The sequence below is a fragment of the Anguilla rostrata genome, chromosome 14, assembly GCF_018555375.3.
Source record: "Anguilla rostrata isolate EN2019 chromosome 14, ASM1855537v3, whole genome shotgun sequence".
In the NCBI taxonomy this organism is placed as follows: domain Eukaryota; kingdom Metazoa; phylum Chordata; class Actinopteri; order Anguilliformes; family Anguillidae; genus Anguilla; species Anguilla rostrata.
In genome coordinates this window covers 1,489,411-1,502,303 of record NC_057946.1, presented here as the reverse complement: position 1 = coordinate 1,502,303, position 12,893 = coordinate 1,489,411, and the positions used below count along the sequence as shown (strand labels likewise).

General features: G+C 44.9%; 1 protein-coding gene across 1 annotated transcript in view; it reads left to right on the top strand.

Moving 5' to 3' along the window:
- Positions 1-562: 562 nt before the first annotated feature.
- The window catches only part of LOC135239000 (netrin receptor UNC5C-like), a 184,074-nt gene continuing 171,743 nt past the window's right edge, over positions 563-12,893 (top strand). The window contains 1 exon segment of the mRNA XM_064307276.1: positions 563-1,233. Within this exon segment, the coding sequence (XP_064163346.1) occupies positions 1,116-1,233 (118 nt within the window). The 5' untranslated portion in view covers positions 563-1,115.

Genomic DNA, 12,893 nt, shown 5'->3' with positions numbered 1-12,893 from the left:
CAAAAGAGATTTTAATGTCAAGAGTCTTTTCCTGCTTCAAATAAATAAATACATTATATTCAAATTATTTTATTGGGATTACTTGAAAATATTTTGGAAACATTGGGTAGCATTGCTTTGGAATACATCTTGTTTCATTTGTGCGAGCTATGGCCAATATTGTTTCATGTAACTTGGCACAATTTTGATATCAATACCTTCAATGGCTGGCCTAGATTTGAAGTAATGACTTATAGACAGCGCTTTGTGAAAAAACTTGGCATTTTTGTACGTTGTACGTTGTTTTTCGTCAGATTTTATAAACAGACGTGTTACTGAATATCGTTTCTAATTCATGAAACTATTTGAGGCAGCAAGTGAAAAGCACGTTTCATAAATCAGTAATGGACCTTTTTACGGATTTGGATGAGCATGACTTCCAGCAAATGACGAGCATAGCTCTCTCAGCGTCTGTGGTAATTGCTACAGAATGTGAAGACCCATTCCTATTTCCAATCCGGGGTTTTACACCTACCACGCGAGAGAGAGAGAGAGAGAGAGAGAGAGAGAAAGGGGGGAGTAGGTGGGATCTAAACTGGTGGGAGACGCGTGGTTTAGGAAAGCATTCGTCTCCTGGAGTACAGTAGAGCGCGAGACGCGGAGTTGTGGCAGGATGCGTTCTCTCCACTGAGCGCGAGGGAAACTACGGCACTTGTGCATGGAACTAATTAAGAACAATATATGCGTATACACATATATTTTTTTAATGAACCTGACACATTCAATCGATCAGCCCTGGCAGTTTAATAAGATAATTGCGTAATAAACCAAATCAATAAACAGTTAGTTGTATGGGTTTTTGCACTTACTGCCTAATGCTAGAGGGCGGTGGCATTTCGCCGTGCATTAGCCTCTTGGACATCTATCACATCACCGAGTGTCTTCAGAGAAGTCCCGGGACCAACTGAACCGGCTGTTTGCCCCCCTCCCCATTTTGGTTTTCCCCATATCCTTTTTAGACTGCTCTAAGCGGAGTTTGGAACTCACTAATTTAGCTGCGATTGTACAGCCGTCACAGAGGCACCTGGCATTTAAAAAGCGGATTTCACTCTTCGAGGAGTTCACTTCTTCGTATCATGGGGGAAAAGGACCAGATTGTGAACGGTGGAATGAGATTCGCAGGATACTTATCGCAGATGTGCACGCTACCCGGATTTCTCCTGATTGTCAGCATCCACATCGGAGCCGCGCAAGGTAAGACCGTCCACGGCTACCTGCAGGTGCCGATAGTCAAGTGCGTGTCAGCGAAGCCTATGCGCGGCGAGCGAAGTAGCCATTCTCGGTGTTAAGCAGACTCGCGTTTCTGCCTTAACACGTTAACGCTTTGAATTGTTTCGAACTCATAGTTAACAGTTTGGTATCCTTTTAATGCTGGAAAATGTATGTAGGCAAATACATGTACGCAGCCGGCAATCTGTGAACTGCAATCGCATGGTATTTAAGGATGTACCATAAACTACATACAAGATTTAAACTTTTGACTATGAGGTTGAATACTGTGTGTTCTCAGAAATTCTAGGAGGGTAGGCTACGGTTAGGATTTTTCTTTTCTTTTCTTTCCATCAAAAAGCCGGAAAGCCTTTTCACATCATTACTGCTTTGAAGTAATTGTAAATAAGATTGCCGTCTGCATTCGGCAACACTAAATCATGGTCGTGTGTCTAACCAAGTCAGTCTTATCCGAAAAGAAGACGCCTGACTAGTTAATTAGTTGAATCAGGTGTCGTAGTGTTGGGCTAAAACAAAAACCTGCACCCACCCCGGCCGTCTTCGGATAAGACTGGACACCCTTGGTCTAAGGATTGAATTTTGCAGTCGTCGGTGTCCTCAGTTCCCTTGGCTAGAGTACGGAGTGGTGTTCGCAGATATAGTGCGAACAGTAAGAAGCCCGTTACAGGCTACACGAGCAAGCTTGTTAAAGGCGAAGACCCTATTCTAGGCAAATGACAAAGGAAAGGACTCCAGAACCGACTTCCCCTTCAACTGTTTAAATCCAAGAGGCAACTAACACAAGAAACTGTCTTAAAACTGTGGTTAAACATCATCGCTTTGATGCTTTTGTGGAAATGTCTAAAATAGACTACGCCATATTCCACACACATACGAAGGATTTACATTTAACTCCGTGTTACTAAATTACTAAATACATGGATTGGCACTTTATAAAGGTGTATGCGTAATATTTTAGAGAAATAAAAAAAAGATTTTTATTGAAAAACCCAACCGAAACATATCGTACATGTTATTGTTACTATTAGGATTGGCTACACTACGCTGCCTACTAAAAAACAACAACAACAACAATGATGGTGATGGTGATGATGATGATAATAATTGTAATAGTAATATATTTATTGTGACCGAAAAGTTTTCAGTTCAGCTGTATTGCAACAGTATGGTTTCCCAGCACGCATTGGACTAACATTTGACAAAACTAAGTAAATGTATTTAATTCCCACAATTAAGAGTAGAGTTACACAATATGTTCCAAACGCCATCGCAATGCATTGCCTCGTTCCTCTAGATCGGCAGTTTCCAGAACAGATTTACACCTTTAATTGAAAGTGTTTAGTAGGGATAGGCTACACAGAGAGGTTTCACACGCACGTGGCTGGAACTAAATCAGGTTTTGTGTTCAGCGGGAAATCGTTTATGCGTTGCGTAAAATGTTTAGACGTTTGTAGAATAACATTGAATCGCATAGCCCCAACGTTTGCATTTAATAATAATAAGACTCTTAAGAGTTTTTCAAGTAGGTTCTATTCGTGATGGAACTTAATAATTGTATTTGGATAACAGCTTCGCAACAGTCTCGCAATACGCCATTGCTTTCTTATGTTCTTTATGTTCCCCGAATAGCGGATTTTTGCTAGTTTCTGATAGTTTTTCACACCGCTCCCTCCTCGGACAAGAAAGTCATGTAATAATATAGACAATGTACCCTTGCGTACTACCTTTAATGATACTTATGGACATTAAATTATTTGTTTAATAGTTTAAACTCTCTTCAAATTCTGTTGTGATGTGGAAAGTAGGAGTTTTGAAACAGAGTTGATGCTGTTTTTTGTTTTTATATGTAAACAATGGCTTCTTGACCTGTTTCTAGGGAGTGGGCAGACCGATCAGTTTGCATCTCCCAACCTTCTCCCATCTCAAAGCCCCCAGCCCCACCTTTCACCCCGAGGGCTAAAATAAACTATTATTACTGCTGTGTGTGTGTGTCTGTATATATACATATAGCCTAGTGACTAACTGTCAAAAAAGACTTTAGTTTTTGAGATACCCCTACCGGAGACACTGGGCGAGGGGGGGGGGGGGGGGAGGAGACTGGCTGGGGACCATGCGCCAGTGAGAGGGCTTGCATAGAACAGGCCCGCCATGTTAATACAGTCTCCATCTACCCTACAGTCATCACCCTCTCCTGAGTAGCACAGAGAGCTAAACAGACACATTTCAGAAAAAAATACACACTCACACACACACACACACACACCTCGTTATCATCCTAAAATGACATTTACATGATGATACATTAAATTAAGATACAATAATCACAGACAAGCAAAGAACATATACGGTATATTTAAAAAAATGTATATTAAGGACATATATCGTTTTGCAAATGAAGTCTTTGGTCTGCTTATAATTATCAGATTGCAGTATAAGTTTGTTTAATAGCAGGATAATTATCATAATTATCTTCTGTTGCCAATGTGTTCCAGCAGGTAGTGCCTTGTTGTGACTTGGTTGCTGGAACACAGACCTGTCTACTTATTTCTCATACAGTGAAATGGCTTCTTAAAATACGTATAGGCGATATAGCTCAGGAGGTAAGACCGATTGTCTGGCAGTCGGAGGGTTGCCGGTTAAAAAAAAACCCCGCCCTGGGCATGTCGAAGTGTCCTTGAGCAAGACACCTAACCCCTAACTGCTCTGGCGAATGAGAGGCATCAATTGTAAAGCGCTTTGGATAAAAGCGCTATATAAATGCAGTCCATTTACCATTACTTCTTACACTTTTAACAGGGATGTGTGCTGGCACTGAAGGATGTTTTTTTTCTTTCTTCAGTGTTCATAGTGCTGAGATTACGCTTGCAGCCCACCTCATTTGGTCCGTGAGCTACCGTCTGACTGTCCCTGACACGCTGGATGTTCCTAAATCCGATTTGTCAGCTGTATCAGATTTAAGTGCGAACGACACTTAAAGTGAACTAGTCAGGTCCTGATAAACCCCTGCCTGATCAGTCCGTGTGATAGGGCTATCGGGATTGAAGGGGAGATATAAACTGAATGCTTATTGGTAGAAATGGCTGAGTACTGAATGCTTATTGGTAGAAGTGGCTGGATCCTGGATGCTTATTGGTAGAAATGGCTGGATCCTGAATGCTTATTGGTAGAAATGGCTGAATACTGAATGCTTATTGGTAGAAATGGCTGGATCATGAATGCTTATTGGTAGAAATGGCTGAATCCTGGATGCTTATTGGTAGAAGTGGCTGGATCCTGGATGCTTATTGGTAGAAATGGCTGGATCCTGGATGCTTTTTGGGAATTCATCAGCCAATCAGATACAAGAGAGGAAGACATTGTGGGTGGGAGGTACCGATTGAGCTTCAGGTTCAGGAAGTGAATCGAATCCAAACGAAATGCCAGGCCATGATACTGTCACGTCTGGACTACTGCAACTCCCTCCTGGCTGGCCTCCCAGCATCAGCCACCAGACCCCTTCAGCTCATCCAGAATGCAGCAGCACGTCTGGTTTACAACCTCCCTCGTGACTCCCACGTCACTCCCCTCCTCATCTCCCTCCACTGGCTACCAGTGCAAGCTCGCATCCGGTTTAAGACACTGGTGCTTGCTTTCCAAGCAGTCAAGGGGTCAGCTCCTGGTTATCTGCAGAAGATGATCAGACCCTACAAGCCGGCCAGATCGCTCCGATCGGCTACTACAGGGCGGCTGATTCCTCCCCCTACACGAGCAGCAACAAGGTCTCGACTCTTTGCAGTTCTGGCCCCACGATGGTGGAACGATCTTCCAGTGGAGGTCAGAACAGCAGAGTGTCTGAGCACCTTCAAACGGAAACTCAAGACGCACCTCTTCTCTGTATACCTCTCTCCTCTTCCCTAAACCCTCTCCCATAACTATTAAAAAAAAAAAAAAAAAAATTTTTTTGGTTCAGACTATCTTGTGTCTCCTTACTGTATGCTACTATAGTAAAGGCTTTTTATCTACATTTTATTCAATGGACTTAAGTGGACTTGATCCTGAGTTTGGTTACACTGTTGTAAGTCGCTCTGGATAAGAGCGTCAGCTAAATGCCTATAATGTAATGTAATGTAATGTAATGCAGCAGCCGCACCGTTAGCCAATCGATTGTCGGCTTGCTGAGATTAAGCTGAGAAAAAAGACAAACGTGTTGACTGATGATCAACAAGAGGAGAACCTCATTCAGGAAAACCCCCGCACTTTCAAATAAAATGCAAAGTTATTTGAACCGATTCAGCAAGACTGTAACTCACAGTATGAGTTGCAGTATGAACACAGGAACAAATTAATTTGTTAACAAATTTATTTGTCTTCTGATAAATGTCAGAAAGCAGCTGTAAACGGATTAAAACGTCCGTCCGGGTTTCGTTGTCTAATTCTCGGGCTAACTCATGTGGAAGCGGCCGCGTCTCCCGGTGATGATGTAACAGTGTCTGATGAACTGGTCGCTGAGTCTCCTGCTTTGACACTTCAACGTTTCAGGGCCTTTAGATTCAGACAGTCCAGTTTTTTTACTGCTGTTTAAATCAAACATCAGTTCCCGTTTGTTAGAAGGTTTTGTGTGGGTTGCACCAGACAACACCTCTCCTTTTTCTCACTCCTTTCAAATCATTCTCTGCCTCTGACTTGCTCTGTTTTTGGTAAAAAATAAAATAAAAAAAAAGGCTGGCCATTTTGGGCATCGAAGGAGACGGGCGGGGTGGCGGGTGGGGGGTGGGGGGGCCTCTTAAAACTCATCGCAGGAGGCCCAAATCCCCGATCTCCTGTTCTTTCTTTCTTCAGTTTGCAGGCCAGTGCTGTCAGCTGAGCCCTAAAGACTTGCTCGCGGTCTGCAGCCTGGTGTGTTGCCCCTGAAACACTCCTCAGTTGCAGAAAAGTGCTCAAAGGATCGGTTTTGTTTCCACACAGTGAAATTCAAATTTGGCTGCGGGAATCATATGATTGTTCAAGGTTCATTATAAAGCGCAGCGTAGGCTGCAGTTGTTTACCTCAGTCTTCCATCCCGGCTGTGTTTATTAAAAACAGAGACGTTCTGGAGGACCGGCGTCGTCAGGGGAATGTTGGTTCAGGGATGTTTCCGGCGTGAGTGGCGGCCTGTCTGCTAAATGCCCTGAGACAGCGTAAAACCCCACAGCCCATTAAAGACCCATTAGCCCGAGACATTTTCAGTAATGGCCGACGGTGTGTCAGGCTAGCGCACGGCTAAAACGCTTCGTCTTCGTCGCGCTGACAGACCGATCATTCCTGCAGGTGCAGGTGGTGAGACTCAGAGAGCAGAGAGCGCGTGCGCACGGTCGTGATATAAGGGTTGTGATATAAGGGTCGTGATATAAGGGTTGTGACATAAGGGTTGTGATATAAGGTTGTGATATAAGGTTGTGATATAAGGGTTGTGATATGAGGTTGTGATATAAGGTTTTGACATGAGGTCGTGACATGAGGTTTTGATATAACGGGAGCAGTAAAGGTGAATTGCATGCTGGTCAGCCTGCTGAGCTGCTGTGGTCAGAGCTGCAGACCACTGAGGACAGTTTCCTGTTTCGCCCTGGCAACCGAGCTCCTTGGAAACGGACGTGTCCAGACAGCCTGGTCTGTGACTCTGACAGGTACAGGTGTGTGAGGTCCCAGGACACTCACCGCTTTGATCTGTCTTCAGGCTGACGGCAGCCTTGCCCTGACAGGCCAGCAGTGACTATCTTATGCTATCTGAGTGCAGTGACCTTTATCTGAGCCCAGAGACCACTGTCAGTGAGACTCTTCTCAATATGCAGACCGCTGGAATAATGTGGTGTTACACCGTACCTTTCTTTGCTCACAAATAAACAAATTTGTGTGTGTGTGTGCGTGTGCGTCTTCATGTGCATGCACATCTGTGTGTGTGTGTGGGTTGTGTTTACTTGAATGCATAAGCAAGAATATTATAAGGGAATGTTGAATTTTTTATTTGATGTCCTTATCATAAGAATTTGTTTTTCTGTGCGTGTGTGTGTGTGTGTGTGTCTGTGCGTGCATGTGTATGCGTGTGTCTGAAAAGGCTTCTCCATTCACATATATAACCATGTCAGTTTTTGCAGTCTTAATTTTTAATTGTAAAAATGGACAACTGACTAAGTGCAGCATCAATGCCACTGTTCAGTAGCAGAATAAAATTGGGGGGAGGAAGAGGCGCCGTAGCAACCACACGCAGACACGGTAAATACCACACTGCAGCCTTGAATAGTTAATGAGGAATTTAAAAAAATAAAAAAGAAAGAAACCTAATTCTCAGGGGTGCTGTAAGATGACCTAATCCTGACCCCAGACCCTGTGGAGGACAGTGTCATTGTCCTGTAACGGGAACTCGAACCCGGTCATTCCGTGTCCATTAAGGGGGAGTCGATAAGCTCGGGGAGGGCTGTTTGTGACTAATTAATGGACTCCAGGTCTTAAGGTTCAGACGGCCAGCGCAGGTTTCGGTATCGTTGGGGAATAACGTAAAGGTAAGAGCGCTCTCTAATATGGCAGATTGAGCCATTGGACCTGTCTGAATGACTGGGCTTCATTTTCATAACTCGTTTTGTCCCTCTTCCTTCTGTGAATGCAGTCTGAGGCACTGTATTGGGTTAGTTTGAGTTTTAGTGCAGTGTGAGGCGCTGTGTTGGGTTAGCGTGTGTTTGAGTGCAGTTTGACGTGCTGTGTTGGGTTCGTTTGAGAGCAGAATGAGGCGCTGTGTTGGGTTAGCGTGCGTTTGAGTGCAGTATGAGGCGCTGTGTTGGGTTTGTTTGAGTGCAGTGTGAGGCGCTGTGTTGGGTTAGTTAGCGTGTGTCTGAGTGCAGTCTGAGGCACTGTATTGGGTTAGCGTGCGTTTGAGTGCAGTATGAGGCGCTGTGTTGGGTTCGTTTGAGTGCAGTGTGAGGCGCTGTGTTGGGTTAGTTAGCGTGTGTTTGAGTGCAGTGGGAGGTGCTGTGTTGGGTTAGTTTGAGTGCAGTGTGAGGCACTGTATTGGGTTAGCGTGCGTTTGAGTGCAGTATGAGGCGCTGTGTTGGGTTCGTTTGAGTGCAGTATGAGGCACTGTGTTAGGTTAGTTTGAGTGCAGTGTGAGGCACTGTGTTGGGTTAGCGTGTGTTTGAGTGCAGTGTGAGGTACTGTGTTGGCTTAGTTAGCGTGTGTTTGAGTGCAGTGTGAGGCGCTGTGTTGGGTTAGTGTGTCTGAGTGCAGTGTGAGGCGCTGTATTGGGTTAGTGTGTCTGAGTGCAGTGTGAGGTGCTGTGTTGGGTTAGTTTGAGTGCAGTGTGAGGTGCTGTGTTGGGTTAGTGTGTCTGAGTGCAGTGTGATGCGCTGTGTTGGGTTAGTGTGTCTGAGTGACTCAGTGTGAGGTGCTGTGTTGGGTTAGTGTGTCTGAGTGACTCAGTGTGAGGTGCTGTGTTGGGTTAGTGTGTCTGAGTGCAGTGTGAGGTGCTGTGTTGGGTTAGTTAGCATGCGTTTGAGTGTGGTTTGACGTGCTGTGTTGGGTTAGTTAGCATGCGTTTGAGTGTGGTTTGACGTGCTGTGTTGGGTTAGTTAGCATGCGTTTGAGTGTGGTTTGACGTGCTGTGTTGGGTTAGTCTGAGTGCAGTGTGAGGTGCTGTGTTGGGTTAGTTAGCGTGCGTTTGAGTGTGGTTTGACATGCTGTGTTGGGTTAGTTAGCATGCGTTTGAGTGTGGTTTGACGTGCTGTGTTGGGTTAGTTAGCATGCGTTTGAGTGTGGTTTGACGTGCTGTGTTGGGTTAGTTAGCATGCGTTTGAGTGTGGTTTGACGTGCTGTGTTGGGTTAGTCTGAGTGCAGTGTGAGGTGCTGTGTTGGGTTAGTTAGCGTGCGTTTGAGTGTGGTTTGACATGCTGTGTTGGGTTAGTTAGCATGCGTTTGAGTGTGGTTTGACGTGCTGTGTTGGGTTAGCGTGTGTCTGAGTGCAGTGTGAGGCGCTGTGTTGGGTTAGCGTGTGTCTGAGTGCAGTATGAGGTGCTGTGTTGGGTTAGTTAGCATGCGTTTGAGTGTGGTTTGACGTGCTGTGTTGGGTTGGCTGTTCCTGCCGGTCTTAATGCCCTGGGAGCTCTGAGATTCGGGCTGTGAACCCCGCACCCCGCCGTGTGCTGTTCCACACTCTCAGTTGCCGTAGCGACACTGTACCCCCGTTTGACAGCGGGGAGCCTGGATTCTGTCGCATATCAGCACCGGCACAACCCCCCCCCCCCCCCAGCCTGCATCCCCCATAGTGAAGACTTCATTCAGCTGAAGCAAAAACCTGGGACAGACTTTCTGAAGGAGCCAGAAACAGGCTTGTATTTTTGCTGGCTTGTATTATTTTGTTCACACACACACACACACACACACACGCACACACGCACAAGTGCAAGTATGCATGGACACACACACACACACACACACACACACTGGGTTAAATCTGCAGTCCTGTGGCCCCTGGCCCATAAGCGCTGCCCCATGCTGGTCCTGGCAGGCTGCTCATTTCCCTCTGTTCCCCTGATGAAAGACAGGCTCCCTCTGCCCCCCAGCCCTGCTGCGGCCCTACCATCCCTCCGCTCTTCTAACGTAAAGCAATGCGTTGTGCTTTTTAAAAAATTCCCTTATAACAGGAGATCATGGTAACTGACCTTGATTACCTGCCCATCTGACATGCTCAACAGCAGGTAAATTATTTGTTTCTTCACCCTGTCAGTCAACCCCCCCCAGCCCCCACCTGCCCTCTCCGTCTTGGTACAAAATTCTTAAATCACACATTGACCAATTCTTCTTGAACTGCCTTCTCAGCCCAAACATCATTATTCCTTTACCTCATGCTTCTCCCAAGCAAATATGTCTCCATATGCCCTGCTTACGTAGGTGGGTATGTTTAAAAAAAAAAAAAAAAAAAAAGAATAAAAAGCTGTTGTATCCACAAACCCATAAAGTGGTTAAATGAGCTGTGTTTTGAGTGGCACAAGTTGGACGCTGATGTCACTGTGACATCATGGGAGAAACGTGTGCTGTTCGAACCTCCTGTTTCCTGGCTAAAGCTGTATTTTAGCCTCGGGTCAGTTTATTGTGGAAGCGGGTTTGGTGTTAGCTGACCTACTACTGAAGGCAGTCAGGCCTCATTGTGGATTATTTCCTGGTTTATACAGAGATTCGGCAGCCCTGGACATGGAGAGCCTCAGGGTCTGCTGGTGTTCAGTTTTCAGCGTAAAATCAGTGACCAGTTCAGACTCAAGAAACCATGAACTGTGTTATCAGCTGCTGAGTTTTGACCCGGTTTGACCTTAAAGGATACAGAGCATACAGGAGGAGTTAGATAGAGGAGGAGTGAGATACAGGAGGAGTTGGACACAGGAGGAATTGTATACAGATGCAGTTGGACACAGGAGGAGTTTGACAGAGGAGGATTTGGACAGAGGACGAGTTAGACTGAGGAGGAGTCACACTGAATGCAGGAGGTGGGAGTAAGTCAGTCAGTAGATTACCTAATTTCTTCCATATATTTTCTCTCCTGCTCCCTTGTTACATGTGTCCTTGGAGTTTTTCCACGAGTGTGACTAATGACGAGATCCATGTTGTGGTTTTCTATAAAGGCCAGCTGGAACATACACACTCATTTCTTAAATTGACCAGAAAGCATATTATTAATGTCAGACTTCTATGTCCATCTTTATTACTCAAACCACCTCATTCGATGACCAACGGCTGGTGTATATAACATAGTAATGGCATAACGTAGCTGTACCAAAATCAGTATTTGGTGAGTCCATGGCGATTGTAGTCCTCCTGTGAAATGGCATTGAGATTGGGTTTTGAAACAGCAGAGATATTGCGGTTGAAAAATTGCTGTTTTACATGGGAGAGCTGCCCAAGTAGACATAATTATGTGGTAGTTTTTGGACGCAGACACAGTCCTGTCAATTGAAAAATAATTTGCTTTCCATTTCTTGTTTCGTCTGTACATTTCTGTCTGAAAAGCTTCCGCCTCCAGCGTTGGATGTCAGCGTGTTATCCTGAAATTTGAAACCTGTCACGCCATAGTCTGGAACAGGAGGCAGGTTTAATATCAGCATGACACAAACGTAAACAAAGCCTGTGTGTAGGTGCGGGTCTGTGTGTGCGTACATACACGGGTTTGTACATGTATGCATGTGTATATGAGTACCTGTGTACATGCATGTATACGTGTGTATACATGTGTAATATGTGAGTACCTGTGTGCAAGCTTGTATATATGTGTGAGATTTACAGACCTCTTCTTGGCTGTGTACAAGTAAATTATGTTTCATTGACTATCATTTCACGTTTGCCAAAATTTCACGAGAAAGCAGTCTGAAACTTGAATCTTGAAAGCAGCCAGTGACCTCTATGCTCTGCTAGGAGGGGCTGTGGGTGGGTTGGGGTGGGGTGGTGGGGGGGGCGGGGGTTGGGGTGGGGGGATCAGTTATTGGAGAGATAAGAGGGAAGTGAAGAGGTGGTGTCGGATGCACCAACGTCAGGAGGCTGTGATTATGCACGCGACAAGTGGCACTAGAACTCCTGTGCAGAGCAGACTGAAATGCAGGCTCTGGCCCCAGTCCAGCTTCCTCTGTACTGCACAAATATTATTAGTATGATTTTTATTATAATTAATGGTTTAATTTAATTGGGGCAGATAATCACACAATCATCTCATGCATCACACCAAAGTGTAGATAGGGCTTTATTTTTTATGCTTACATAAGTTATATTTAAAAAGAGAAGCATTTAATGGACCTGTTTGGTGCAGTTGCTGAGGTGGTTGCAGTAAATTAGGGTCACACTGATGGTGAAGAACCAAGAGTCCAATTCCGTCCAGTACACACACACACAGAGGCACCTTTTCAGGTTAAAGAGGGACTGTGGTTCCAGGGAAACGTAGCTTGTGCATCAGGAGCTGTGGCGACACTTTGGAAGCACTGGCCGGTGGTCACAGAAAGCTGCAGTGTGTGGGCGGCAGTGTAGAATAACGGGTTAGCGCCTGGGCTTGTAACCTAAAGGTCCCAGGGAAGACACTGCCGTTGTACCGTCAAGTTAGGTGATTAACCTGCATTGCTGCAGTATTTTATCCAGCTGTATAAATGGATGCAGTGTAAATGCTGTGTAAGTCGCTCTGGATAAGAGCGTCTGATAAATGCCTGTGATGTAATGTGTGTTACGGTTTGTCGTTCTGTGTGTGAGTCTGGCTGTCTGTGTGGAATCTCAGTTTACTCAAATGGGCGTTGGCAAGAAGTAACAGGGCCCAAAACAACCGGGAGCTATGATTCCAAATTTACTGTAAAACAAAAAGTCTGTGTTCTTAGTCCTGTAACGAGATTTTATTTCTTTTCTCTCAAGTAGAAAATATTTGCTTGGTTCAAGTTACCTTTTGCTTGTCAAGTGAAATTGTCTTAGCCCATTGGTAGATCTTTAAATGAGTCCTGCTGTCTCACCTCATTGGCAATATTTTTTGTCTTATTTAGCTTAAAAAAAAAAAAAGTCATAAGAAATAAGCTATGAAATAAGATATGAAATAAAACATAAAACCTGTGGGGTTGTCTGTGGGGTTGTTGGGCTTGGGCAAGAAATAACGGAGCTGAAAT